This window comes from Carassius auratus, chromosome 6 (assembly GCF_003368295.1).
Source record: "Carassius auratus strain Wakin chromosome 6, ASM336829v1, whole genome shotgun sequence".
Classification (NCBI taxonomy): Eukaryota; Metazoa; Chordata; class Actinopteri; order Cypriniformes; family Cyprinidae; genus Carassius; species Carassius auratus.
Window position 1 is genome coordinate 2126011 of NC_039248.1, and position 26351 is coordinate 2152361.

A 26351-nucleotide genomic window follows, 5' to 3' on the forward strand; every position below is an offset into this window, starting at 1 on the left:
TGAATTTCGTAGCCTCTCACCAAACTTTGAACTCTCAAAACGTATTGGCAGGCGCTAATGAAAGAGAGCAAAAGTATTTGCATTATTAAAAGTAAGTCTTTGAATTAATGACTTTGAAACTTATATTTCAAGGGGGAACTAAAATTCTGTTGTTTTAAGTCATGAACTGATACATACTCCTAAAGATCAACGTTTAAATGTCTATGCTACCTTTATGATGTTATCAGTAGATTAGAACACGATTTTTCAAGTTATTGTTATGGTTATCGGAGTATCCTACATTTAAAAAAAAAACTTCAACAACTGTCTTATATGTTGTAATTTCTTTATAATTATGTGTGTAATCTTCTGGCAGTTTCTGAGTGATTCTGAGCAGTTTCAATTTTTGTCAGTGTTGTTTGTTATTATCTGTTTCTATTGACAAACTCTTCTTTACAACACAACTGCTGCTTACATTATGAGTTTCATCAGTATTGCATTGATATATTGATATATATCTCAAGGATCATAACAGATTGAAGTACTTCATTGATCACCGGGGAGGAATGCGCATGAGGCAAACGAGGAAATATGAAGCAATCAAAAGCAATCACAACTGCTTCCTCCAGTGTAGAGTTTTATTACAAAATCATTTCCTCTCATCACCCAGTAATACAGATGGGTATTTGTGTTTTGAATGAGTGTGCAGCACGCAGGCAGACGGCTGTGGACTTCTGGGTGATGTCAAATGAATACTTCATTTAGTTTGCCCACAGCACTTCTGATTTAATATGTACTGATGCCTTTAAGTGTGTTGGACTCACAGTCATGCATCAGAGCTCTACGTACACACTGAACCGAGGGGAGGGTACCAGGTGCAGGATGTAGGGTCTATGCATCCACTCCCAAACACTTTCTTTGTCACTGTGCCCACCCAGACTTTGCCAGCCCCTCCCAACAGGACAGGGAGACCCCTTTCTGCCTGTGTGTGGATGAAATCCAAAGAAATCAGGCTCTCTGCAAGACACAGTTCAGTCTAGCACTGACTCAAACAGCGTTTGCTGCTAGCACTGGCTTAAGAGTCTCTTCCTCGGGGACCGAACTGCTTGGGGTGAACATCTTATTTAGATAAAGTGGGAGGATTTCGATATTTGACGAAGTGGAAAAATGCAAGATAGGAGGTTTGTTTCAGAGGGTCCAGTGATGAAGTCTCTACCCGAAACGGGGTTCTTCTCCACGCCTCTCACCCGGCCGGGTAACAGCATCTTCGGCGCCGTCCAGCAGCAGGACTACTCTGCTATGATCTGGCTTAGAAGAAGAGATAGAATGGAAAGGGTAAGGATGACCGCTGATATTGACAGTAACTGCTGACCGCTGCCCTTTTCCCCTCAGCACAGAAACCCTCCACCTGTAACCACGCAGGCACACAGCAGACAGGGTGAAGTGGGCAGGTCTGTGTGGCTTTGTGGAGAGTATGTTGTTTTTTGACACTGTACAACTGCAATTCTATCTGTCTGTCTGTCTGTCTGTACTTAGAACATTATGTATACACAAGCTCTTACTGTAGGATTTCCTAAGTGTTTGTGTATGATGGAATTATAGGAGGTTCAAACTATTGGCATGGAAATGTTACTTACACAAACAATGCAAAACATAGCCCACAATAATTTACTTTTTAAATACAACTAATTTAGAAAGTACCTTAACATGTACATGATGATGCAAATATATGTAATGTAAAAATACATCTAATATAATAATTGATTGATTTATTTAAAGGTTGCACTGTATAATTCAGCATTTTATTCATTTTGACAATTTGATCAAGTACCTGTCAAAATATAACAGATCTGAAAGATATGAATATTCATATAGGCAAATATGTTCATTAAAATGATATCTTAATGTAACTGTAACAAACAATCAAGATTCAGATTGAATGGTTTGACTCTATAGGTAATGGAAAATAATCAAAATGGCTGTAATGTAATCTGGAATTATTCAATAAAATTAAATAACACTTACTGTACACCAGCAAACATGCAAAACCACAATCTTCCCTAATCCAGAGCAGATCATTAAGCCGGTCTGACCATTTTACTTTAAAGTAAAATAATAATTTTAATGCTACAATTATAAATAATTAACTGTGCCCACAAATCTCCATTGACAACTATCTTTCTATGACAACATACATACTAACTTTTTTGTTCAACATAAAATATATACAATGTCAAAATATTCTTTTATTATATAGATTCAGATTATTGATATTTTTAATTGTTTATATTATAATGATTGTATTATTGTCATTTTAAAATAGACCATTTAACATCAAAACTGGTTTGTTGAAACAAATCTCACGCATGTTGATGTTTAGATGAAAGCTGGTCAGTGAATGTGCTTAAATGAAATTTCCTGAAAGAGAAAGATGAGAAAGAAGGAAGATCTTGTGCTTGGTTCCATTCACATGTAACATAATTTCAAGTCAATAAAACAATCCACCAAAGAGCAAAAAACTCTATTTTTTTATGCTATGTGTCCAAATAAAAGGATTGCATGCCGAGATACTAGCAATCGTCTTTATTTTTATAAAGTGTAAAAAAACTGTTAATTGCATGTTAAAATCATCAGAAGATTCGGTCACACTGGACCTTCCTCAGTGTTAACGTTGTATTTAATTTATTATTATTATTATTATTATTATTATTATTATTATTATTATTATTATTATTATTATTATTATTATTATTATTATTATTATTATTATATTAAATTCCTCACAAATCAACACAAGTGTAGTCATTTCAATTAATGAATCAGTGACAGACCAGTTACTTCTTTAGCAATGTCCAAATATTTCCAGAGAAGATACAGAAGAAGGAGAAAATGTAATTCAAAATCTCCATACAGTCAGTCACAATAACTGACCAACATGGAATAGATATGGAGGAAAAAAGGAACTGAATATAAAAATGAACCATTTCAATAGAATTTAAACACTGAGGAAGGTCCCGCTTGACCAAATCTTCTGTTGATTACATGCACTGAGCACTTTTTTGCAGTATACAGTACAAATTAAGAATGCTAATATCTCTGCATCTCTGCATGTAATCCTTTTATTTGGATAAATAGCAAACGAGTTTCAAGGATTTCGTGTTTTTTTTTTTTTTTTTTTGCTCTTTTATCTCTTGCTGGATACAAGAGATTTAGTGCCATCTATGGTCAATATGAGAAGGGATTGGTACATCTTTTTTACAACACTTTAAATTTAAAATACAGCCAAATATTATACTTGCAAAATAAGTAATTAAATGCATTATTCATTATATTTATGGAATGTTTAAAACATTATTTCAAAACATATGGTAAATCATTTAGGTGACAGGACTCAAGCAGTCAAAAATGTTATACTTGCAAAAAATATAAAACACGAGTGAGACACTGTATTGCCAAATGAGGATCTAGAAAAAAAATCAATGACAATGATGAGAATGACTATAAAAAAAAAAATAAAAAAAAGAGGAGCAAAACTTTCATTACTGAGAATTTGATAATGAAAAATTCTGAATGGTCCTAAAATAGGCTTCATTCTCTTTATGTAAAAATTAATTTCTGGGGTGATTTGTGGCCTGGGTAAGTTTTGGGAGGTTGAAATACTGTATATCTGGATGATTCTAGCATGCTGTAGTAAACCAGAGCATTTCTTCATGTCCTCTGTTAGCTGTGTTCTGTAGCAGGCAATTTCATTTGGCTTGCTGGGTCTGTCTCTATATGTCTTTCTCTCTTAGTGGAATGAGTCACACGGGAGTTGCATGGAGGGAAGTGTGCTGTGCCTTCCCCGATAAGACCTGATTACCTTCTCTGCTTTTCTGTCCCTGTGTTTCTTTGATATAAAAATATACCATCCTCAGTATACTAATCTTTGACTTCTCCTTTAACCTAAAACCCAATTACATAACCAGGCCACTCTACTGTTAATGTAGCACCTTTGGCTGTTGTAAAAGTGTAGTGCTTGATCAAAGCAGAGGTTTCATTCCTGGCTCAATAGATCTTGCTGTTTAAATGAGCTCTGTTTAGCCTTTGGGTTCAGACGGAAGTCTTTGAGATAAAGCTTCGGATGTTTCAAGTGCTCAGGAGGGACATCTTGTCCTTAGACAACCCAGTCTCTCTCTCTCTCTCTCTCTCTCTCTTTCTCCCCTCTCCAGTGTATCATCCGCTACTTTAAGAAACTAGTAATGTCCTGCAGATGCAGATGTGCTGAAGTCATTTAAAGCAGGGAGCTCTACACTTCCTTTTTTCCAGATTGCTGTAACCCTGCAACATTTTAGTTTTCATATTATTTTGTCCTATAGTGTTTACTTTTCTCTAATTTTGATCACGGTGTTTTCCACAAAATATATATATATATTTTTTGTAGAACAGTGGTATACCCACCGCTAATATTCCTTAACTTTTTGAGCGATGAAGATTAACAATATTTCAGAAAAATCAAGTATTTATAGACTGTTCTCTAATTTTAATCTCCATATATAACAGTGACAGTTCATTAGCATCATCTTAAATTGCAGATATTTGATTTTGTTTTACATCTCTTCCACTTTATACTGTCCTTGGATTATTTATAATTTACATTGGCTTTATATTAGATTAATCTAAATATTACAAGGTTTAACAAGCAGGAACCAATGAGACATTATAATTAATGCATGCTGAATATCTTCCTTTCTGTGGTCCTTAAAAGCAAAAACATGACCCAGTATAATAAATAAAAAATATAAGCTTTTTCCATGATAAGATGCAATAAGCATACTTTCTTGCCCTCTCCAGACGTTTTTTATATAAAAATAATGAGACCTTGTTCAGCGGGGCATGCTTTTTCAATACAGGCACAGTGATTTTATGAGTCTCTCATGTGGACAAGCCCATTTATATCAATTTTTGCTCATTCGAGATCTTCCTGTGCAACTTACCGGGTGAATTCTGCCCTTTCATCAAAGTCAGCCTGACCGTTTGCTGTTTCCCGGGGTTTAAAAAGCGACATCCTGCAGACAGGAGCACAGAATACACACTATACACTGATGTGACCCTCAGTATGTGTGACGCCCACACACATTCGCTGACCTTAAAACACACACACACGCACAGCAGGGGCGAATGAGTCAGGTATTACAACGGGAATGTTTCTGACATCCCAGAAAAGGCTCTCATGATAACAGGCAATGTTCATATTGGTTAATAATGCATGGAGGCATGTGTTGTTACACTCTGATTTGGTTTCTGAACACTGTGTATCATGCAGTGGGATCTCTCAACTCACAGCGGACAGGGAGGTCAGGTAAAGCGGTCCTAATGAGTCTTGTGGGAGAAAGACTGTCTCCGTTCTGTCCCCTAATGGTGCTCTTCTGCCAAAGTGTTGCTGTGGATCAGATGCTTCAGCTCCCAGCTTTTGTCATGGATAAATTCTGTAAGGATGCTGAGGATGTGACCTGCCTGAATTTTGACAGCTGTTATCGCTGGGAAAGATGGAGTTATATTGAAAATGGTCTCTGGTCAGTAAACTAGACAATTGTGGGATGGGATGGGTTAAAGCTCAGAGCTGCTAATTGGTTTATTTCAGGTGGACTGTCCCTATAATCAGGCCCAGCAGATTCTAGACATTATTTCAGCTTTTCAGTGCTGATGGAGGTGAAAATCAGCAGCATTTGTGGAAAATGTGCACTTAACTGTAGTTAATGTACACTTGTCCTCAAATCTGTATATAAAAGAAAGAAAAAACACTTTAAAAAGTGCACTTTGTAATAATTTTTACTTTAAAGTACAAGTAAAATCATTGTGTTTTAAAAATATTTTGTAGTACTAGTACAGTTATTTGTTGACTAGCATGCTAAAGTGCAAGTCTTTTTTTATAATTTGAACTGTAGTGTGTTATTCTATTATTTCGTTTACATAGACTAACTTTCAACATCATGATTACTAATGTGAAATAAGAAATATATTAAAAAGTGATACAAGATTCAATAGAAATTACATTAAAATACAATTTAGTTTACCATACATATACAGTACACTTATAAACCATATTTAAGACAAATAATTATAATATAAATAATTCTGAAATTATATATAGAGAGGTACTAGCATACAGCACTCTTAGCTAACTTGTTACCTTACTTTTGTGGTTAAAGAAAATGCTCTAGAACCATGTATTTTAGATATTGAAATATTTTTCAGTGACTCTTTATGCAGGTTATATTGTTTCACCAGTAGATGGCAACAAACGTCTTTATTCGTGAGATTAAACGATCTAATCAACCGATTCGTTCAAAAACACTGATTCGTTCAGCATTTAAAGTGACTGGATCACTCACGAAAGGAATACCCGCCTACTGTGTGTAACTTTGAAATGAGTGACGGTTGTGCTATACTGTGTAAGTACATATTTGTGTTTCAACAGCCTTTTCAAAACACAAAGAAGTAACATTAGCAGCATCATCTTCTTGCTAGCATCACACACATAAATGCAGAGCAGACGGATCTGCTACTACAGGCAGCAGCACATCGTAGCAATCCACACTTGCATAACTCATTGCATTTTGTAGGACAGAAAAACACGAAAAAAATGGTGCTAGGCAGTGGTTTCCATGTGTAAAACAGTGAATTTAAAGAAACAGTGCACTCAAAAACTACAATTTACTCACTCTCTGGCATTTCAAGATGAGTTTGTTTCTTCATCAGAACAGATTTGTAGAAATGTAGCATGGATCCCCAAATACTTGTTTAGAACTGTTTTCACTTGTAAAAAGTTCTTGATCTGTGCATATTTCTTTCCTGATTCAGACAAGGTGACTTTTCACTGGAGCAGGCGATATTATGGACAGAGGACTCTTCATCATAATCATAATGATGGAGCTGTGAATGAACTATTCCTTTAATTCTTGATTCACTCACTTTATTTTGTGGCTTTTCTTTGTAAATATTGATATAGTTGATTCATTGCATTCAATTAAATTCATTTGATTAAAATTTTTGACAGAGCTAGTTAAAATATTTTTTAAACTAAAGCAGATGACCGGCGTTTCAGTTCTGTTGACATTTGTGAATCTTTCTGCTAGGTTCTGAACCATTACAGTAACAGATGATTGTTTTTGTGTGCAATTTCAGCATGTACAGTGCCAAGGCCTAAAATAAGTTTTCCTCCTGGCCGTATAGGGTCCTCTGTCAGAGAAGGACACAGTAAAGTTTGCTTTCCTCATTTCTGTTTATATATTACACCCTGTCTGCTTCACCTCTCCCTGGAGAAATGACTCACCTTGTATTGTCTAGGCCATCATCCTCTTTTTTCCCCTCTCTCTCTTTCCCCTCTCTCAGTTTTTAATTCAGTACATTTTGTTACTTTAACACTTTTCTGCAAATATTCAGTCAACACAGAACTCGTAGGAACAGCCATACAGTATATTTGTACATTTTCTAAAGACATCATGAGTGCTGTTGGCTTGTGCAAAACTCTTTGCCATGATACTAAAGTGTTGTTGGTGGTTCCATGCCTATGCTGTGCAGCTGCTAAGGTGTTTGCACTTTTTTTTAATCATCATCCATATAATCATCCATCCGTAACATATAATAAATAAACTCTGTACTCCCACGCTCTACTGTATGTACAAAGTGCATCTGCTGTGCAGTGATGGAGTGCATGGCATTTTAAGGTGAGGGGCTCAGCTGTAACTAATGGACGTCACACTGACGGTGACCTCTGTTCTGACTTGTGGTTATATGGGTAGGGTCAATCCCGCTTCGTTTCGCTCTCGTTTCCTTCAGTGAAAGGTTATGCAATGAATATTCCAAAACACAGGTGCATATATCTCCTATCTAATGTCCTGCCAGCTCTCCTCAATGCATCACCACCATAAGTGCAATCAAGTCTTACAGTCTGTCAACATCTGGTTTTATCAGACAGATTTTGCTGACTCTATTGTGGTCAAGAATGGGAATTAGTTGCTTTAAATGCGCTAACTCCACAAACTCCACTTTGTAATCCCGGAACTGAGTAGCATATGCACTGATTTAAGAGGGTGATATCTCGTTAAGCAAAGATACAAATCCCAGTGAAGGAGGTCGTCTGTATCTTGTGAGTATAGGCAGTAATTAACAGTGCGTTAGTGAGGTGAGATTCAGCAGCAGTCTCCTGCTGTAGGCAGCATATGCTCCATCCCATTATGATATTAAGCCAGGAACATCTGCGGACTGATTCTAGTGAAAACTTTAATTACTTCAATCTCTTGCCCTTTTTTTGGCATCTATCATGCTCCACAGCAGCTAACTGTTTTTGAGACATAACATGTCTTTTCCTTTTCTCTAATGCAGAGGCTCTCAACCTTTTGACCTTCAGCTGTCCCCCACTGTCCAACACAACATAATATCCACTGAACAATATAGATGTTAGTGTCGATATAGGTTACTGGTATTGATTTACAGTAAATGAATTAACCACAAATCCTGTTGTCTACTGTAGGGTAATTAAATATTTTCATATGTTACCCTTTTCTTTTCTTTTTTTTAAGCATTGTTAGTGTTGTGAGGTTGTGGGTTTGATTTGGTAAAAAATGTTAGCCTGAATGCACTATGTTGCTATGGATAAAAGTGTCTGCTAAATGCATACATTTATTATAATAATTTTTATTGTATTTATAAAACAATTATATATATATATATATATATATATATATATATATATATATATATATATATATATATATATATATATATATATATATATATATATATATATATATACTAAAGTAGTAACTGAAATAATTAAGTTGAAGGCGCTATATGACTAAAACTGAAATAAAATAAAGAAAATTAGAGAGGAAAAAATGACAAAAGCACATGATTACTAAAACTACTAAAATCTTATTAGACTCTTTGTCATGTCAGATCTGTCCTATCATAATAAAGGCAAAAATGCCCCTCCCCCCAAATAAATGTTAATAAATATTCTAGTCGTATAGAAGTATATTATAATAGCAATTCAATTCATTTCAAGTTTATTTGTATAGCGCTTTTTACAATACAAATCATTACAAAGCAGCTTTACAGAAAATTAAGTTTCTACAATATTTAGTAGTAGCTTATAAGTGGTGACTGTCTGTTTGTGCACGTATGACAGGATTTTTGTCATACGTACAGGATGTATATCTACTGTATGTAAAACATAGAAACAAATAGAGACATCATTTAAAGGAACACTCCACCGTTTTTTGAAATAGGGCTTATTCACATTATTTCCTACATTTAGATAGGTGGGCAAATGCATTTTTGTGTCAGTGCATGCATTGTTTTAGTTTGACTGGGTCGGCGTTAGCTTAGCTTAGCACAATGAATGGAATCCTTTGTTGCCAGCTAGCATGGCCTGAGTAAGTGATCAAAAAAAAAAAAAAAAAAAACACCTAATTACTTCTTGTGGCCTGCGTATTCACAACGAGTACAAATAGCGATCCAGATTAACACTAGGCGATTTCCTAGGCAGATATTGACTTGGGACTATATTATGGGGAAGCACGGGCGAAGCACTGCTACTTCGGCGCAGAGAATCACGCAACACATGAAAACATCAACTCTATGTGAATACAGGTATAATATGGGTCGATCTATACATGCGTCATGATTAAAATAATCACTTACTCTGTGGACAGCTGTCCATTTGGTCCATTCGGCGTGGGGCGTTTTTTCCAGTTCACTTTGTCACACCGGAAAAAAAAATCGAGTACTGCAGAATGGATCAGCGCCGTGAAATCCTCTGTAGATGTGACACACACAACTTCGGGCACGCTCATCTTGATCTGACGTGTTGAGCCTGGTCATCAATGGCAAAAACATGTCCCACTCTCTACAGCACAGACACTCTATTTCCGTCGGCATAGATTGGCATATTCCCCCACATTCACACCACCAGTTCATGTTGGCTCTCATCCTCACGTCCTCAGGCTGTTGAGCGATCGCAACCTACTCCTCCTGTCGTTCTATTTCCAAAGCACGCAGCTCGTCTTCTGTAAACTCTGGTTCAAATAGGTATGGTTCTGGTTCTTGACTGTCCGAGAAGTCACCCTCTTCGTCTCTCTCAAAATCAGCCATGTTCATCGCCATTCGTGTACTGTAAGGAAATAGCCAGGCAGCTACTATTCACGCCGGTATGTTGACGGAAGTCGTGGGATTTCATGTGTTGCGTGATTCTCTGCGCCGAAGTAGCAGTGCTTCGCCTAAGCAGCAGTGCTTCGCCTGTGCTTCCCCATAATATAGTCCCAAGTCAATATCTGCCTAGGAAATCGCCTAGTGTTAATCTGGATCGCTATGTACTCGTTGTGAATACGCAGGCCACAAGAAGTAATTAGGTGGGGTTTTTTATTTTTTTGATCACTTTTACTCAGGCCATGCTAGCTGGCAACAAAGGATTCCATTCATTGTGCTAAGCTAAGCTAACGCCGACCCAGTCAAACTAAAACAATGCATGCACTGACACAAAAATGCATTTGCCCACCTATCTAAATGTAGGAAATAATGTGAATAAGCCCTATTTAAAAAAACGGTGGAGTGTTCCTTTAACACTTACTAAAATGTTTTCTTAGATGTTTCTGCAAAAATTTGATTTTTAGAGCTTTAATATTATTATTGATATAGTCCAGATAATTTGGTTTTGAAAGAGTTTATATTGACTTATGATCTAGGTTAATCTAAGTTTGAGACATCGTGAGATCTCTTTTGAAGAAAAAGCAAATGTAAGAGTGTGACCACTGGGGACTTTTTTCATCAGGAATAAAATCAGGAAACCTATGAAATTTGTTCCAATTTACTGTTTCAAGGAGCTATTGAGACATTAAAGAGATTTCATATTTGATTTTTCTTTCTTGTCTGGCTTGATAGATTACATCACAAGTTTGCCAGGCAGATTTAATGATCTTAAATTAGACATAAATGAGACATTACAGCATGAGTACAGAGCTGTGAAACTGAAGTAGAACGCTTAGTCTGGATAACTGGTCTTTGATGAGAAGTATGTGAGCTCTCTGACCTCTGCAGACTCTTGTGTTTTCCCAGTAAGCGCAGTTTGAGACATCTATTCTGGAACTTTTGCTCTTGAGAACAATCTGAGAATCAAGAGACTTCAGTAAAAGTCTCAGTTTGCTTTCTATTGAATGTAATTTGTTGTCTGAGAGAAGACGGGTATTAATAACATGTCCTCTGGGGTTTTTCCTTCATCTGGGATGGTACTTCAGACTCTGAGATTGCCTGTGTTGCATACCAGAGACTCTAATAAACAACTTACCTGATAGATTAGTTCAGGAGCTGGCCTGCCAGTTGTAACGATGCTGAATTATTTATAGGGTGAATGCATCAAGCTCATTTATGCTTGGGCTGAACTTCCCTCTGCTGTGCTGGAAGGAAAAGAGACGCTTGGAGTCAAAAGGTTGCATTTTATAACATGTTTTTTCCAGCTTGTCTTTCTTTGGCTGAAGCCAAATCCATTTGCACTCTGCCGGGAGAGTTTTGCTTCACAGGGCAGGTGAGAAAGATGCAGAAGGGAGGGGGATTGTTCTGTGTTAGCCCAGCATTGGATGTTTCGAGAGAGGGAGTGGACCATGTCTCTCTCTCTCTCTCTGTCTCTCTCTCCTCCTCTCTCGTTCTCTGTCTCCATCACTATGGAGTTGAGGCGAGGAAACCACACAGCCAGTGGAAGCATGCGTGAGCTCAGGGTGCTAAAACAAAAGGCACACTACCTATCACCCACTATATCATTCCGTGGACTTGCACATCCATTACAGTGATGAGCGTAAGAGAGAGGCTGAGCGCGACACGTTACCAAGGAGACGACGATGATGAAATGCACTAGCGTCTCGTTTTCTCTGTTTCCTGAAGTCTGAAGGAACTTAAAAGCTGTTATGCCAGGCTCTGCCACTCAGGAGAACACCATGAAGGTGAGGCTTAACTTTCACTTCAGCCTGTCCGAATATTTCTGAAGAAAGTCTGCATTTCAGTTTAAATGAATGGATTTTTTTGCTCAGCTGCACCAAATGGAATTTGGATATTGGGTGACTCATTAAACTATACCAAGAAATGATTGGGTCGAAATTCACCCCCCGCCCCCCCCAAAATACAAAAAAAATATAAATTACATTTTGCAGAAAGAAACGTATTTTAGCACTACTAATTAATATTAACAATTAAAATTTTGGGGTTGTGTATTTTCGCAACAATTAAATGCATTATACTTTCCAATTTGTCAGCTCAGGTGACACATTTACTTAAAAATGTACCTACCAAAATAAAAATAATTAGTATATATGTATTTATGCAAGTTGGTAAGTCTGTGTGTGTGTATAATGTACATATATGTATGTATATATAATATAATATACAAAAATAACAGTAATGGTAAATTTGTTTTAGAAAAGATTCTTTATTCATATGAAAAGTCTCTTTTTTTTCACAAATCCAGAAAAAGTGCCAATACTTTTAAATGCATTGTTTTGTTTTTATAATATATAATAAATATAATAAAATGTATAATGAGAAATATGACCTGAAAATTTGTAAGTGAGAATTTATTTTCAGTGGTGTCTGCAATTGTGTATGTTGTACATGCAATTTATTTGATTTAAAACAAGCACACACATGAAAGTGTGTAATTATATTTTGTCAGTTTCTCTGGTTTATTCTGTTTTGTTAAGATTTAGTCTGAGAGGAGAATGGGTTTTAATTCATTTCTCTCTCACACGTTTATTCACAAGTACAGCATGGTGGTTTACAGTCTGACTAAGCTGCATGTCAGGCCTTTTTTGATTGTATGTTAGAATGCTTAACTCGGCAAGACTGAACTCTGAAAAGTAACAGATAAGGTTGAAAGGAGCAGCACATCGTCCTGTCAATCAAATCTGTCAGCACAGACAGCTCGATGCAAACACAGCATTAATTTGACATATTTCCCTGCAAGCGGAGAAAGTCTCTGTTTACAGACAACTTTAATCTTTTCTTTGCCTCTGGCAAGACACAGATTGAATTTTTATTTTAGTGGAAGAAATCTGACATATCGTTTGATTACTGCAGTGTACGCTCTTAGCTTCTAGAACAAATAAATACTGAAACACTAATGGATTCAAAATATCACATTCTCTTAAAGCTCTGAAATACCCCAATAACTTGTAATTTCTGAAATAAATATAGATGCTTCAGTGCAACCGTATTCAATGAAACCACATTATACTACTAAACTGATTTTAAACCAAACCAAGCTTCAAAAATCCTTTCTAAATAAAAAAGAAACACCTTCAATAATATCTTGAATGTCAAACTTAACATAAAGTAAAGTAAGTTATGAGGGCACTGTACATGGGTGTGTAAGGGTAATAAAGGGGGCACTAATTGACCAAATCCATTTGAACTGTAAGAAGGTTAATGCTGTGCATTAATCTGCTCGCCTCATGTACTCCCTGCTCTTTAATTAAACTTCACTTTGCATGTCTCCTTCAGAAGAAGATGATATACGATGTATATGTCACTCAGCAGACAGCTGTAAAGCTGGGACTCTGATTGAGGCAGCAGATGTGATGGGAGACGATCTCTCTCAGCGGAGATATGTTCAGGAAAGTGCAGCACTCAGCAAAAATCAAGTCACTCATGTTTTTTGGAGGGAAAATCCAGTTCTGAGTTGATTACAGCGCTGGTTCTTAAGTAGTAAGGACCCACATTGGTCATCAAATGATGACAAAACACCATACTTTTTAAAATGCAAACAAATTGTCCTTAATATACAGTATTTCTATGTATTTATATTTCCATAATCGGAATATGCCTGTTTTATAGGTTCTGCATTCGTGTGCAAATCCTTTTTATTTTATTTTTTTATTATTTTTTTGTGGGGTTTTTTTTTTTATGTTGCATAGACTTGTTCAATTGTTTTTGAGGACAAGGTCGCTGATACCAACAAAAACATGGAAATGTTTTCTCCTATACACTACTGTTTCAGTTACCTCATGATCACCATGGGCTTCATTTATTTAATTTAAAAATATGGTAAAAACTGTAACACTGTGAAATATTATTACAATTTAAAATCGCTGTTTTCTATTTGAATATACCTCCAAATGTCATTTATTCCTGTTTTGCCAAAGCTGAATTTTCAGCAGCAGCCCTCAGTGTCACATGATCCTTCAGAAATCATTTTAATATGCTGATTTGCTGCTCAAGAAACAGTTGAGCTGCTTAATATTTTTGTGGAGCTCTGATATATATTTTAAATTATTTGATAAATAGAAACAGCAAATGTCTTTACTGACATGTATGAATTTAATGCACCTATCCCAAAAAATTCTAATCGTACTGACCTCAAACTTTTGAATAGTGTATTGTTGATAAACCTGTATGTTTTACAGTGCTTAATATGCATAATTATATGATTTATTATCCCCTTTTTCTATTGTTCTTTCCCTGCTGTCCACGATCCTATTAGCGACCCACCATGTGAGAACTACTGCCCTACAGCACACACCACGTTTTATCCATTGACCACATTAATATTTATAGACACTTTCCTGTGTTCTCTGCTGATGCTTGTTTACAGCAGTGGATTGGAAAGGATGCTGCTCAGTGAGAACACTCACCAACAACAGATTTATCTACTTTAATACCTTAGAAAAAACCACCAAGCATATAAGGAAAGCTCTTTTTAAAAAAAGGCCATCCCTCTGTATAATAGAATTCAGGCGGAAACTTGACAGAGACGCTCTATCATTCTCTCAGTCGTAAAATGAAATTATAGCTAGGAAAAGATTCCAGAGCAGAGAAGTACAATTTTGAACACAATAAATCTTGACCCTGCAAATTTAAACTGTCACCAAAGTCAGAAAACCTATATTAATAATTTAAACAAATAAGTCAAGACAAAGTATCTAAAACCTGGCATAAGTAATGGGCAGAGCTCTCTTTGTACTGTTTGTCTTTTGCAGTCCCAGCAGAAATGTATTGCTGTGTTTGCACTGGTTTGCTGCTTTGCTGTCCTGGTGGCTCTGATTTTCTCTGCTGTGGATGTCTGGGGAGAGGATGAGGACGGTGTCACAGAGGAGAACTGCAGCAAAAATTGTCGGTAAGGAGCAGTTCTCACAGATCACACCCGGGTTATGATATTTTCTACATTATATATTGTATACATTATAGCGAACTAAAAAGCACACCAGGGAGCACTGCATAATTATTCAGCTCTGTGTTTTCTACCTTTAGCCAACATGAGCTTGTTAATTGTATCTTGGCAGTTTATCATCTTGATTAGGAATGGTTTTAGACTTCATTGCTGACTTAAAAGGATAGTTCCCTGAAAAATGAGAGTTGTGTTATTATCTCATCCAGACTAAATTACTTTTTTAGTATAACAAATAATATTCTGAATAACAGGCCAACTCAACTCAACAATATATATATATATATATATATATATATATATATATATATATATATATATATATATATATATATATATATATATATATATATATATATATATATTCGTACTTAAAAAACTTGTGCACAGTGTTTTATAAAATTACCATTGCTGTGTTCCTGAAGCCGTACAATACCGTAGCTTTTTGTGAAGAACAGACTGAAATTTAATGAAAAATAAGTTCCCTTGTGAGCTGTTAACCGCTCATTCAGAACTGAAGTGACTGACTGGAAGAAAAGATCTGACTTAAAGGAATAGTTCCCTCATGAGCATCCTAAGGTGAGATGATTAATTCAGTCATTTAATCAATTAAAATTCAGTCTATTCCTAACACAGGACTTGAAATAAAAGGCACTGTTGTGAGGACATTCATTTTGAAACATTCATTTCATTTTCTGTACTGTATATTAAAAAGTGGCCATACAGAAAGGAATACTTGTTCTATATAGAAAGGAATTCATGTGGCAACATGTCTGCTAGATGAATAATTGTAGCATAATGTAAACAAAGTAAAAACGTTCCATTTTTATTTAAGACTAAACTGCTTGCCAACAACAGTTTTTAAGAATAATATGCAACAGTGAATCATACATGAATCATATGTACAGTAAGAAAGTAAACAGGTTAAATTTTTATTTCTTGTTGACTTCAATATATATGTAACTATGAACATATTCCACAAACTAACATTTCCTGACTTACACCAATGTGCTTTTAGCATTGTCCTTGTGGAGAACATCCCTGGAGAGCTGTCATTTAACCCCAATAGTTCAGCCCATCTCCCTCTTGCCATGGGTCTCAACCACCTTTTGGACCAAGCAAAACGGTCAGTTGAGATAGTGTCGCCGTACTGGACTCTGACCTCCACCGATCAGGGGTCACGGCTTTATTCTTCCTATCAGGTTAGTTAGCATATTGTTACCCTTCAAATATGCATTGTCAAAAGTGACAATTTTTTATGTTTTTTTTAATTATTATTTTAAAATGCTGCATTACAAAATGTTCTGTCATTAATCCCTAGATAGCACGGGTCAATAGGTTCTAACTCAGTCAGAGATAATCACATCATTACTGGCATTGTGCAACCTTTTGGTTTCTTTTTGCATCATCAGTCAATGAGATTGCTGCTCAACATTCAACTAATTGGCTAGTGCTTGCTGTAGCAGTTGCAGAAACCCTCCACCTCCCCCAGCTCCACCTGTATAGATCTTCTACAGGGCAATGTCATGTATGTTATACACAGGGGTTATGTATGTTATTTTGCAGCAGCGGTTTTTCTACATGGTCACAGCAACATGTCTGTTGATATCAACAGTAGCAAATCTTGGTACTTGCTGTAGCATGCTGAACTCTCAGAGAGTTGTCATCAGTGTCGTGCACACACCTACTTCCAACTTATGATTATGTACTGATAAATTCTAAATCTAAAACTGATTTATTGTCACTGGCATGTATTGCATACGGAATTAATATTCTACAAGCATTTTCTATTTTCTAGGGTCAGTATTTGTTTCAGAGATTGTTAAGCCTGAAGTCTCGAGGTGTCAAATTAAAGATCGTCAGTGACCAGCCCAACTCCACTGAGCTGAAGAGCATGTCTGACCGCTGTAAGTGAAGTCTAATCTCTCTCGTTAATGTTAAGAGATGCATTGATTTGTGTCTGCTGAGGGGGCTGAATACAGTACTAAAGCACGCAGTTCTCTCGAGGCAAACAGTGTAAAATCACACACACAGGCATCCGTCTGTCATAAACTGGCATAACTCTTTTGGCTTTTCACTGTTCCAGTCCCTCAAGGCTTCACACAAGGTCAAAACATCACGAATGTGCAATATTATTTATGCCAGAGTTGAATGACAGACAGATCTCTCGTCAAGGTTGAGTGCTTAACAGTTCCCCAAGCATTGCCCACATGGCTCGGTCTCTCCCAGATGCAGAAGTGCACTACGTCAACATGACAGCCCTCACCAGAGGAAGACTGCTTTCCTCATTTTGGGTGGTGGACAGGAAGCACGTTTACATTGGCAGTGCTGGCATGAACTGGAAAGTGTTTTCCAAGGTAAAGAATTTCGCCCATTCACAGTGACCTCGAAATGTACTTGGATGATATATGAGAGTTATTGTAAAACTTATCAAAAAGAATGAAACCTGGGAGCATGGGCCGATCACAGTACACTCTGTTCAAGTGACTTCAATTCATACACATTCAAGAGAGAAAGCCCATTTTAATTTCACTGCATTTCAAAGTTCAAGTTTGATTAACTCTGCACTGCAAATTTGTATCATGAAGTCATCCGTGACCAAAGTAGTTAATGCATTTTTCAAGTAAAACTTTTTACATTTCATATTGAGAACTTGTGATTCATGTTCCTGTTTTTTTTTCCAGCTGAAGGAGCTCGGAGTAATAGTGTACGACTGTAGTTGTCTGGCTCTGGACCTGCACAGGATCTTTTCTTTCTACTGGCAGCTTCAGTACAGGGACTACATCCCTTCGATCTGGTCCAAGAGAGTCACGGCCGTGTTCAGCAGAGACAAGCCGCTTCAGCTCAGACTCAACAATACAGATGCTTCTGCCTTTGTGTCGGTGAGATCAATACATATCTCTCTCTAGTCTTTGCCTGACTCAGGTGATCTGCCACTGCACATCTATTTTTAAAATAAAAAGAGAAGACAGGGGATAGTTGCCACATATTTTACTCTGTTATCTTCAGTATCCTGCTACCCATGTCTCAGGGCAGATTCATTTTTAATGCTGACTATACAGTAAATCTCATAGTTACTGATACACAGTCCTTGTTTTCACCTTCCCTGTGTGACAGCTAGCCCCTAAATGGCATTATGCCTGCAAAAGGAAATATACATTTGAAGGCTAAGAATATATTTTAAGGGTAATATGTATTTAAACAGAAATTAGTACTTCTATGACAGTCAAGACATTTTTGGTGCAGAAATGTTTCTTAAGCATCAAATCAGCATATAAGAATGATTTCTGAAGATCATGTGACACTGAAGACTGGAGGAATGATGCTGAAAATCCAGCTTTGCATCACAAGGAGTTGATTACATTTTAATATGTATTTTTAAAATTTCCTGCAAATTGTTACATTTTTCCTGTATTTTTCAGCAAATAAACACAGCCTTGGCGAGCTTAAGAGACTTTTTAAAAATACATGACAAATTCCTACAGACCCCAAACCTGTGATGGTGTGTGTGTGTACTTGTTTATGCTACATTGCGGGGTGCCACAAAGATGGTAAAACCTGAAATTTTTGACATAATACAGGGAAATTAAATTCTATATAAGTAAAAATAGTAAATCATGTTTATCTGAAAGTGTAACAATGCAAGCATTGCATTTTGTTTAAAATGTTAAATTAATAGAAGTCTATGGAAAGTCCCCACATTACATGTGTTTGTGTGTGTGTAGAAATATTTAATTACAGTACTTACTATTACATTTGACATTTTATTGCATAAACATGTCACGATCAGTGTTCGAACTATACCGTGTCCTTTGGGGGAGCCCTCTTTTTTTTGGGGGGGGGGGGGGGGATTGGGAGGGGTAGAGTTCGTGCACATGCGCATGCCTCAAATAAGGACTTACAACAGCTACAAGTGTATGCACTATTATACATTATCGACACGAGTGCCTCAAAAAAGGACTTATAATGACTTACAAAGCTACATAACAGCTACAATTTGCACTATTATACTTTATCGACACAAATTAATAGGTCAGGAAGACAGCCTTGAATGATGTTGTGGTCTCCTCCATTAATTTAGACCTCAATTACTTTATTTGGCAGAATCGCCTTTTGCTTAGTTAATGCCACTTCAATGGCCATCTTGTGTGCAATGCTGTCCCTGTATTTATATATAATTTTTCGCGACTGGTTCTGAGCATTAACCATTAATCCACTCCTCAGACAAGTGCGTGCCAGGTACCTTTTCAGACAGAAGAAGGTTTTTTGCGTCCTTACAAGTTGTAAAGAGTGGGAAAAAATGTGGCCCCTTTAAGAGCTGCGCGCTCCCTGTAAAACGGCATGCACTCTGTATGATAATGTATACAAGCGTGACTCGAATCCCCCATGTATGCGGGTAATCTCTGTTTGGAAATCATTTTGTTTTAATCTTGTTTGTTTTGTTTTGGTTACGCTGTGTACGGTGGAACATGGGACAGACAACTGCCCGAGTTCGATTGGAGAAATAAAACGCGAGTCGTTGTTAAATGTCAATCGCCTCCGTGAGTTTTGTCTGGCCTAATAACTTTGTGAGCTACCCATATTTTGTCCCCCTCTTGACACAACGCGTTACAAAGTGATGCACCCCAAGCTTACATCCTTAACACACAGCCATGTATATTGGCTCTTCCAGTCTCTCCACTGCTGGCTGGTCCAGTTTAACGCGAGAGAGGACTCGAAGCAAGAAAGCAAGAGGGTTTAGGATCCCAGAGATTACTTTTCTTTAGCTTCATGCGTTTTCACAGTGGGCTTGGCTTGAGGTTTACCAGTGCTTTCAGCAAGTGAATCAGTCGTGCGTCATCACTACACAATTTCTTAATAAAACCAAAATTAATTGAACTACCTTGTTTTCTTTTTGCCCTAGCTATGATGCTATAACTGCATAATGGAAGGACTTTTGCGCACGATAAATGGCCTCCAACGTTTATTTTGTTTCTACGAACCTATGACATACTAACATGTGGAATTTGCAGCGCAGCGCCCCCACACCTTCTGTAATCTTAATTGAAGTTAATTAGGTTTTAATCGCCGTCATGCATGAATGAATAATATTTTGCCATCATAATCACATTACAAAACTGAAATTGCACTTAAAAATATTCACATTGTCAGTATTTTTTGAGACCCCCCAAAATTTCAGATTTCTCGTTTTCAGGGGAGCCCATGTCTTATTAAGGGGAGCCGAGCTCCCCCTAGCTCCCCCGTAGTTCGCACTATGGTCACGATCGATTATCCAGTTCCATGCACATTGAAATGTGTTTACATCTATGTCTGTTCTTATTACAAAGATTATTTTTTATGTAAACTACTTTTTCATTGGTTCCCATGGGATATAATTTGATTACGGTAAATACACTCACTCGGCAGGTAATTTATCCCGGTGACTCTGTTCCACGTCAAGCTGCGTCACATGTGAAGACACTGGCCATCGGATTCTAATTTGAGTGTAATGAATCTTGATTCCCTTCCAGCAACAGGATGTTTACTCAACATCCATCCATCATCCCATTCAAATGAATTGTGCTGTAATATTATAGGCTGCTGGGAGACATTTCTAGCTCAGTGATAAAATTCTTCTCCTGACAATGATGTATGTACACAGACGGCCATCTCATTACCTCGCTCTGGTATACTGGCAATGTGAATTGAAGCTGAAAAAAACTTTAAAAAGGAAACTGCTGATTTAAATTTTGTTCCCCAACATTTCTTCATAGACGTCACCAGAGCTGTTTTGCCCCAAGGGTAGAAGTAGAGATTTAGATGCCATACGACATGTGATCCGAGAAGCCAAGAGATTCATCTACATTTCTGTAACTGATTACCTGCCCTTAGTCAACCGCAGCTTCAGAGGAACACCAATCGTACGGTAATACTGGCTTCCACAGGCACAGAGTCATTTGTATGTTTCAGCATAAAAAAAATGGCTGTTAATGAAGGAAATAATCAATTTAGGGAGGCTTGATAAAGCAAGCAAAAATGCAAATAAAAAAGGGGAAAAAACATGAACACGTTTCAGAATAAAATACATTGAAATTATTTGAAAAATCACTGAAACTTGAAAGCTTTGAACATTTTGTGTAGTGTTAAGCTAAGATATTTCTCAAGTAAGCATGCTATATTTTATGCTTTTATTTTTCTATTTTTACGTGTTATTAATATTAATTAACTTTATTTTTTCCTAAATAATTAGTAATTTGCTTTAAAAAAAATTAATCCAAAAATCTTCTATAATTGTCGTTATGTATAATGTATGTATAGTGTGTTTTAGCCAAGAAAATTGGGTGATTTATTTATTTCAATTTGATAAACAATATAACATTTTAATCAAGTTTACCTATTTTTACGAGTTTCCTTAATCAAGTCTATAAGTCTAAAGTTTATCTTTATGTTCACAGAATTATTTGTGAAAACTCTTGCAAGAAAAAAAAATCTGATTGAAATAAAACTCAATTAAAAAATAAAAATATCGGCCCCCTTGGTAAATATGATCAAAGAAGGTTGTGAAAATTAATCTGCATTGTTAATCCTTTTGATCTTTTATTTAAAAAAATCACAAAAATGTATCCTTTTATTGGATAATAAGACTTTAAAATGGGGGGGGGGGGAATCATTATTAATCATGTTTTTTCTCTGATACATGTTGGCCACAATTTACCTCCATTTGCCAGTTTAACACTTCTGAGTTTTCTCCTATAATGCCTGATGAGGTTAGAGAACACCTGACAAGAGATCAGAGACCATTCCTTAAACCACAATCACTCCAGACCACTGATCTATATATATATATATATATATATATATATATATAACTATATTCGTATATAATTATGTTCTATATTATAGATCAGTGCTCCAGACCCTTTAGATTCCTAGCTCCATGTTGGTGCTTCTCCTCTTCAGTTCACTCCTCTCATTTTCTGTAGGGTTCAGGTCAGAGGACCGGGATGGCTATAGCAGAATCTTGGTTTTGTGCTCAGTGACCATTTCTGTGTTGTTTTTGAGGATTGTGTTTGGATTACTGTACGGTTGGAAGATCTAAACATTATTATAAACCCATTATAAGATTTCTAACAGAGTCAGTAACTTACTGATTTTTTATCTGTTGGTACAGTATTTGATAGAATCAAAGATGCCATGTGTCTAAACAAGATGTCCAGGACCTCCAGCAGAATTACTGTGTAGGCCCACAACATCAAAAATCCAGCAGTATATTATATAGGTACTTTTTATCCCTGTGTACACCAAACCCATCTTGAGTGTTTGCTGCTAAAAAGCTCATTTTTTAGTTTCATCTCACCATAGAAGCCAGTCCCATTTGAAGTTCCAGTCATGTCTGATAACTGAATATGCTTTAGTTTGTTTTTGGATGAGCTAGGATAATTTTTCTTGAAGCCCTCCCAAACAACGTGGTGATGTAGGTGCTGTTTGACAATTTTTTTTTAAGATTTCTGAAACCAAGACTCAACTATTTTCTGCAATTCTCCAGCTGTGGTCCTTGGAGAGTCTTTAGCCACTCAAACTCTCCTTCTCACCATGCATTAGGGCGATATAGACACAGGTCACCTTCCAGGCAGTTTCATAACATTTTATGCTGATTGGAAATTCTTAATTATTGCCCTGATGGTGGAAATGGGAATTTTCACTGCTCTAGCTCTTTTCTTAAAGCTACTTCACTAATTTGTGAAGCTCAATTATGTTTTGCTGCACATCAGAAATATATTTTTTGGTTTTTCTCATTTTGATGGATGATTAAGGGAATTTGGGCTTTTTTTCCCCCTCCTCTTAATATTTCTGTGAAACAGGAAACGAGAGCTGGATAATTTCATGTTTATAATCACGTTGGAGTACTCAAAGTAGTGAATATAAATGGAAATATACTTCATACATATTTTACTCATAAGAATTTCTAGGGGTGCCAATAATTGTGTCCAATGAGTATTTGAGAAAAACATGATACAACCCCCCCCCCCCATCCATTTTAGATTCTTATTATCCAATGAAAGGATGATTTTTGAGAATTTTTTTGAATAAAAGATCAAAAGGATTAACAATGCAGATCAATTTTCACAGCCTTTTCACAGAAAGGTCTTGTTTTTGATTCTCAACTGAATTTGTCTTAACAGAAATTTAGGTAATTTCACCAGAAAACTAGACGAAGATGTTAAAAATAATTTTTTTGATGTGTAGATCTTTGGAGCTATATTTAAATGGACAAATTCTCCTTTTTTTTAAGATTTATGACTTCTCTGTATGCTACTTCCTTACATCAACACTCATTTGGCCTGTTATATTTTTTGGTTCAGGTACTGGTCACCAATAGACGAGATGCTCCGAGAGGCTGCAGTACTCAGAGAGGTCAAAGTTCGTCTCTTAATCAGTCTGTGGACACACACACATCCACTGACCTTTAACTTTATGACATCAATGCAGGCCCTATGCACAGGACTGCCATTCTGCTCTATAGAAGCGGTGCGGAAATAATCTATTTGATTGATCTGTTTATACGCACACCCATTTACATATATGGTTATATTTTAAATATGTGTTTCTGTTTTGAATCAGAGATTTTACAGAGCCAAGGAGCAGATTGGAGGATTTCAGCACAGGATAAATAAGAATAAATTTATGGTGACAGACAACGCAATATACATCGGTAAGACTCTCTTTCTTGTACACACACACACACACACACACACACTTAATTTAGTGTGGTTCACTGCCCTGACAAAAACGTCTCAGGTTACCCATGTAACCATGGTTCCCTGAGAATAGGGAACAAACGCTGCATCTTCTAGAGGGCGTTCCCCTAGCACCCTCTAGAGGATGCAGCGTGGAGTTCCCTTTCGAAAGGAAACGTCTCAGGTTATGCATGTAACCATAGTTCCCTGAGAATAGTGAAGGAAACACTGTGTCCACTAGTGGGCGGAGCATGGGATTCCCTTTCGCAAGGGTACTGTATATTTGTATTGTCAAAGCAAAAAGACTTTAAAAAGCAAATAACAGTAGTGGAAATGTGTAAAAGGAAAAGTATTAACAAATCAAATGAACTCAATATTTGAATGCATTTTTTTATTAAATGTAATATTAAAAAGGATAACAGGAAACAAAAAAAAAATAAATACATAAAAGTAAATGTACATAAAGAGGCATTTGTCTTTCTTTGTCATCTGTATTATATTAATTTGTGTACAATCGCACATTACTATTCTACCGTATGTTCCGGACTATAAGTCACAATTTTTTCATAGTTTGGCTGGCCTGCGACTTATAGTCAGGTGCGACTTATTTATCAAAATTAATTTGACATGAACCGAGAGAAATGAACCAACAGAAAACATTACCGTCTCCAGCTGCGAGAGGGCGCTCTATACTGCTCAGTGCTCCTGTAGTCTACCACTGAACACAAAAAGTGCCCTCTCGTGGCTGTGGAAGGTAATGTTTCTCTTGGTTCTTGGTTCTAAATAAATGCGACTTATAGTCCAGTGCTACTTATATATGTTTTTTTCCTCATCATGACGTATTTTTGGACTGATGCGACTTATACTCAGGTGCGACTTACAGTCCGAAAAATACGGTAATTTTCTGTCATTTAAGGGAATCTGGACTGGGTTGGCAGTGAGTTGGCTTTCAATGCAGGAGCGGGGCTGGTGATTCAAGAATCGGAGAACCAGCAGGAAGGGCAGGACTCGATTGTAGAGCAGCTGACTGCTGCTTTTGAAAGAGACTGGTTTTCACCCTACACAATAAGCCTGCTCTCTGGCAGCACGACTCCACAGGAGAGCCAACATGGGAGGCAGAAACTGCAATCTCTAAAGACAAAAGCGGAGAGCAGAGAGCATGAGTGAGCGGCACGAATTTCTCTCTGAAGCGGGACCAATAAGCCAAGGACTTTGTGCCTCACAACATCTGCGCCATGACTCTTACCATTTGAATTTTCAAATGCTGCCAATTGAACTGAATAATAATGTCTGAAGGACTTCTGTGAAGGAAACGATTTTTGAAAAATTACAGTACAGCACTTTCGAAGATATACTCTAAACCATTATATAATGCATGATTGTTTGGATAAGAAACACTCAGTACCATTAACTAAGAACTGTGGAAATCATTTACTCCAATATTTAGACTTTTCTCATTTTAAACCAAATTATTCAGAGACTCTGCTCATGGAAAATTTTCGAGAAAGGACATTGCCAAACATTTTGTAATCATTGTGTAAATTACTTTTCTCAAGATGTTCATTAGTCATCCTTTTTTAAAATCTAGCACATTTTTACTGAAAGACATTTTGGAAAATCTGCATATACACCAACAAATTTACTCATTACATATGCATCCTCATACTGTAGCTATCATTACTAGATATTATGGCACATCTGACACTGTGTATATATAAAATGTTTACATGATGCAGCATGCACAGCCTTGAAGTAATGTACAATCGTACACTCAAGAAGAGACTGTTTTTTCTTATTGAACATTCAGTTAAGCTTACACCCTTTAAATGTAGCTTCATAGAGTAGCTTATATATTAAAACTGACTGTTTTAATGGAACATTAATGTTTTATTAAACAGTCATTGCTGATTGCTGATCTTATAATACAGGCCACATATGTTGCATTTCTCAGTAGTTTGTGGCCTGATGCTTTAGCATGTTTTGCCTTATATATGCTGCCATAAACTGTAGCGGCTGTTGCTTTCTGGATGACTACCTCCTATGATACGATGCATCTATGATATACTATATACATATAATCATATATAATAAAACTGCTTGCTGCAGCATGGGTCATATATTGAAATGAAGTATAGCCCCATGTAGCCTACATAAGATACTGATTTTCTTACATGGAATGCACAATTTATGATGTGATTAAATGTATAGCACCTTAACCAACTGTTATAATTAAATATTAAAGAGTTCATTAAAAATTGACTAGCAGTCGTAAATAGGCAACATATGTCCTATTGATTTCTCACTGTTGTTGTTCCGTAATTTGTGTCAGACTGTCAGCAAACATCTCTCAAAACCCAATCAATTTAAAGCCTCTCTTGGGGGAGCAATTTATTTGGCACATGCAAAGCAATAACAAATTGCCAGATTTCCTTCATTTTCCCCATCCATCTCAGTGAACACATGAAAAT

General features: G+C 36.6%; 1 protein-coding gene across 2 annotated transcripts; it reads left to right on the forward strand.

The window, feature by feature from the left end:
- Positions 1 to 858: 858 nt before the first annotated feature.
- On the forward strand, positions 859 to 26146 carry pld5 (phospholipase D family member 5). 2 transcript variants are annotated; one of them, XM_026256233.1, is made up of 10 exons: positions 859 to 1314; positions 14979 to 15115; positions 16185 to 16368; positions 16965 to 17073; positions 17396 to 17523; positions 17851 to 18048; positions 20920 to 21071; positions 23509 to 23674; positions 23768 to 23858; positions 24800 to 26146. In XM_026256233.1, exons 1-10 carry the CDS (start codon positions 1147 to 1149, stop codon positions 25048 to 25050), a joined length of 1584 nt encoding a protein of 527 aa, XP_026112018.1. In that variant the 5' UTR covers positions 859 to 1146; the 3' UTR covers positions 25051 to 26146. The 2 variants fall into 2 exon arrangements, with proteins under 2 accessions (XP_026112018.1, XP_026112021.1); XM_026256236.1 differs by lacking the exon at positions 859 to 1314 and adding an exon at positions 11571 to 11951.
- The last annotated feature ends 205 nt before the right edge of the window (positions 26147 to 26351 follow it).

Coding starts and splice junctions, on each gene's coding strand:
- pld5 (XM_026256233.1), top strand. CDS start 1,147: ATGCAAGATAGGAGGTTTGTTTCAGAGGGTCCAGTGATGAAGTCTCTA. Junction 15,116..16,184: donor AACTGCAGCAAAAATTGTCG/GTAAGGAGCAGT, acceptor ATGTGCTTTTAG/CATTGTCCTTGTGGAGAACA. Junction 23,675..23,767: donor CATTCTGCTCTATAGAAGCG/GTGCGGAAATAA, acceptor GTTTTGAATCAG/AGATTTTACAGAGCCAAGGA.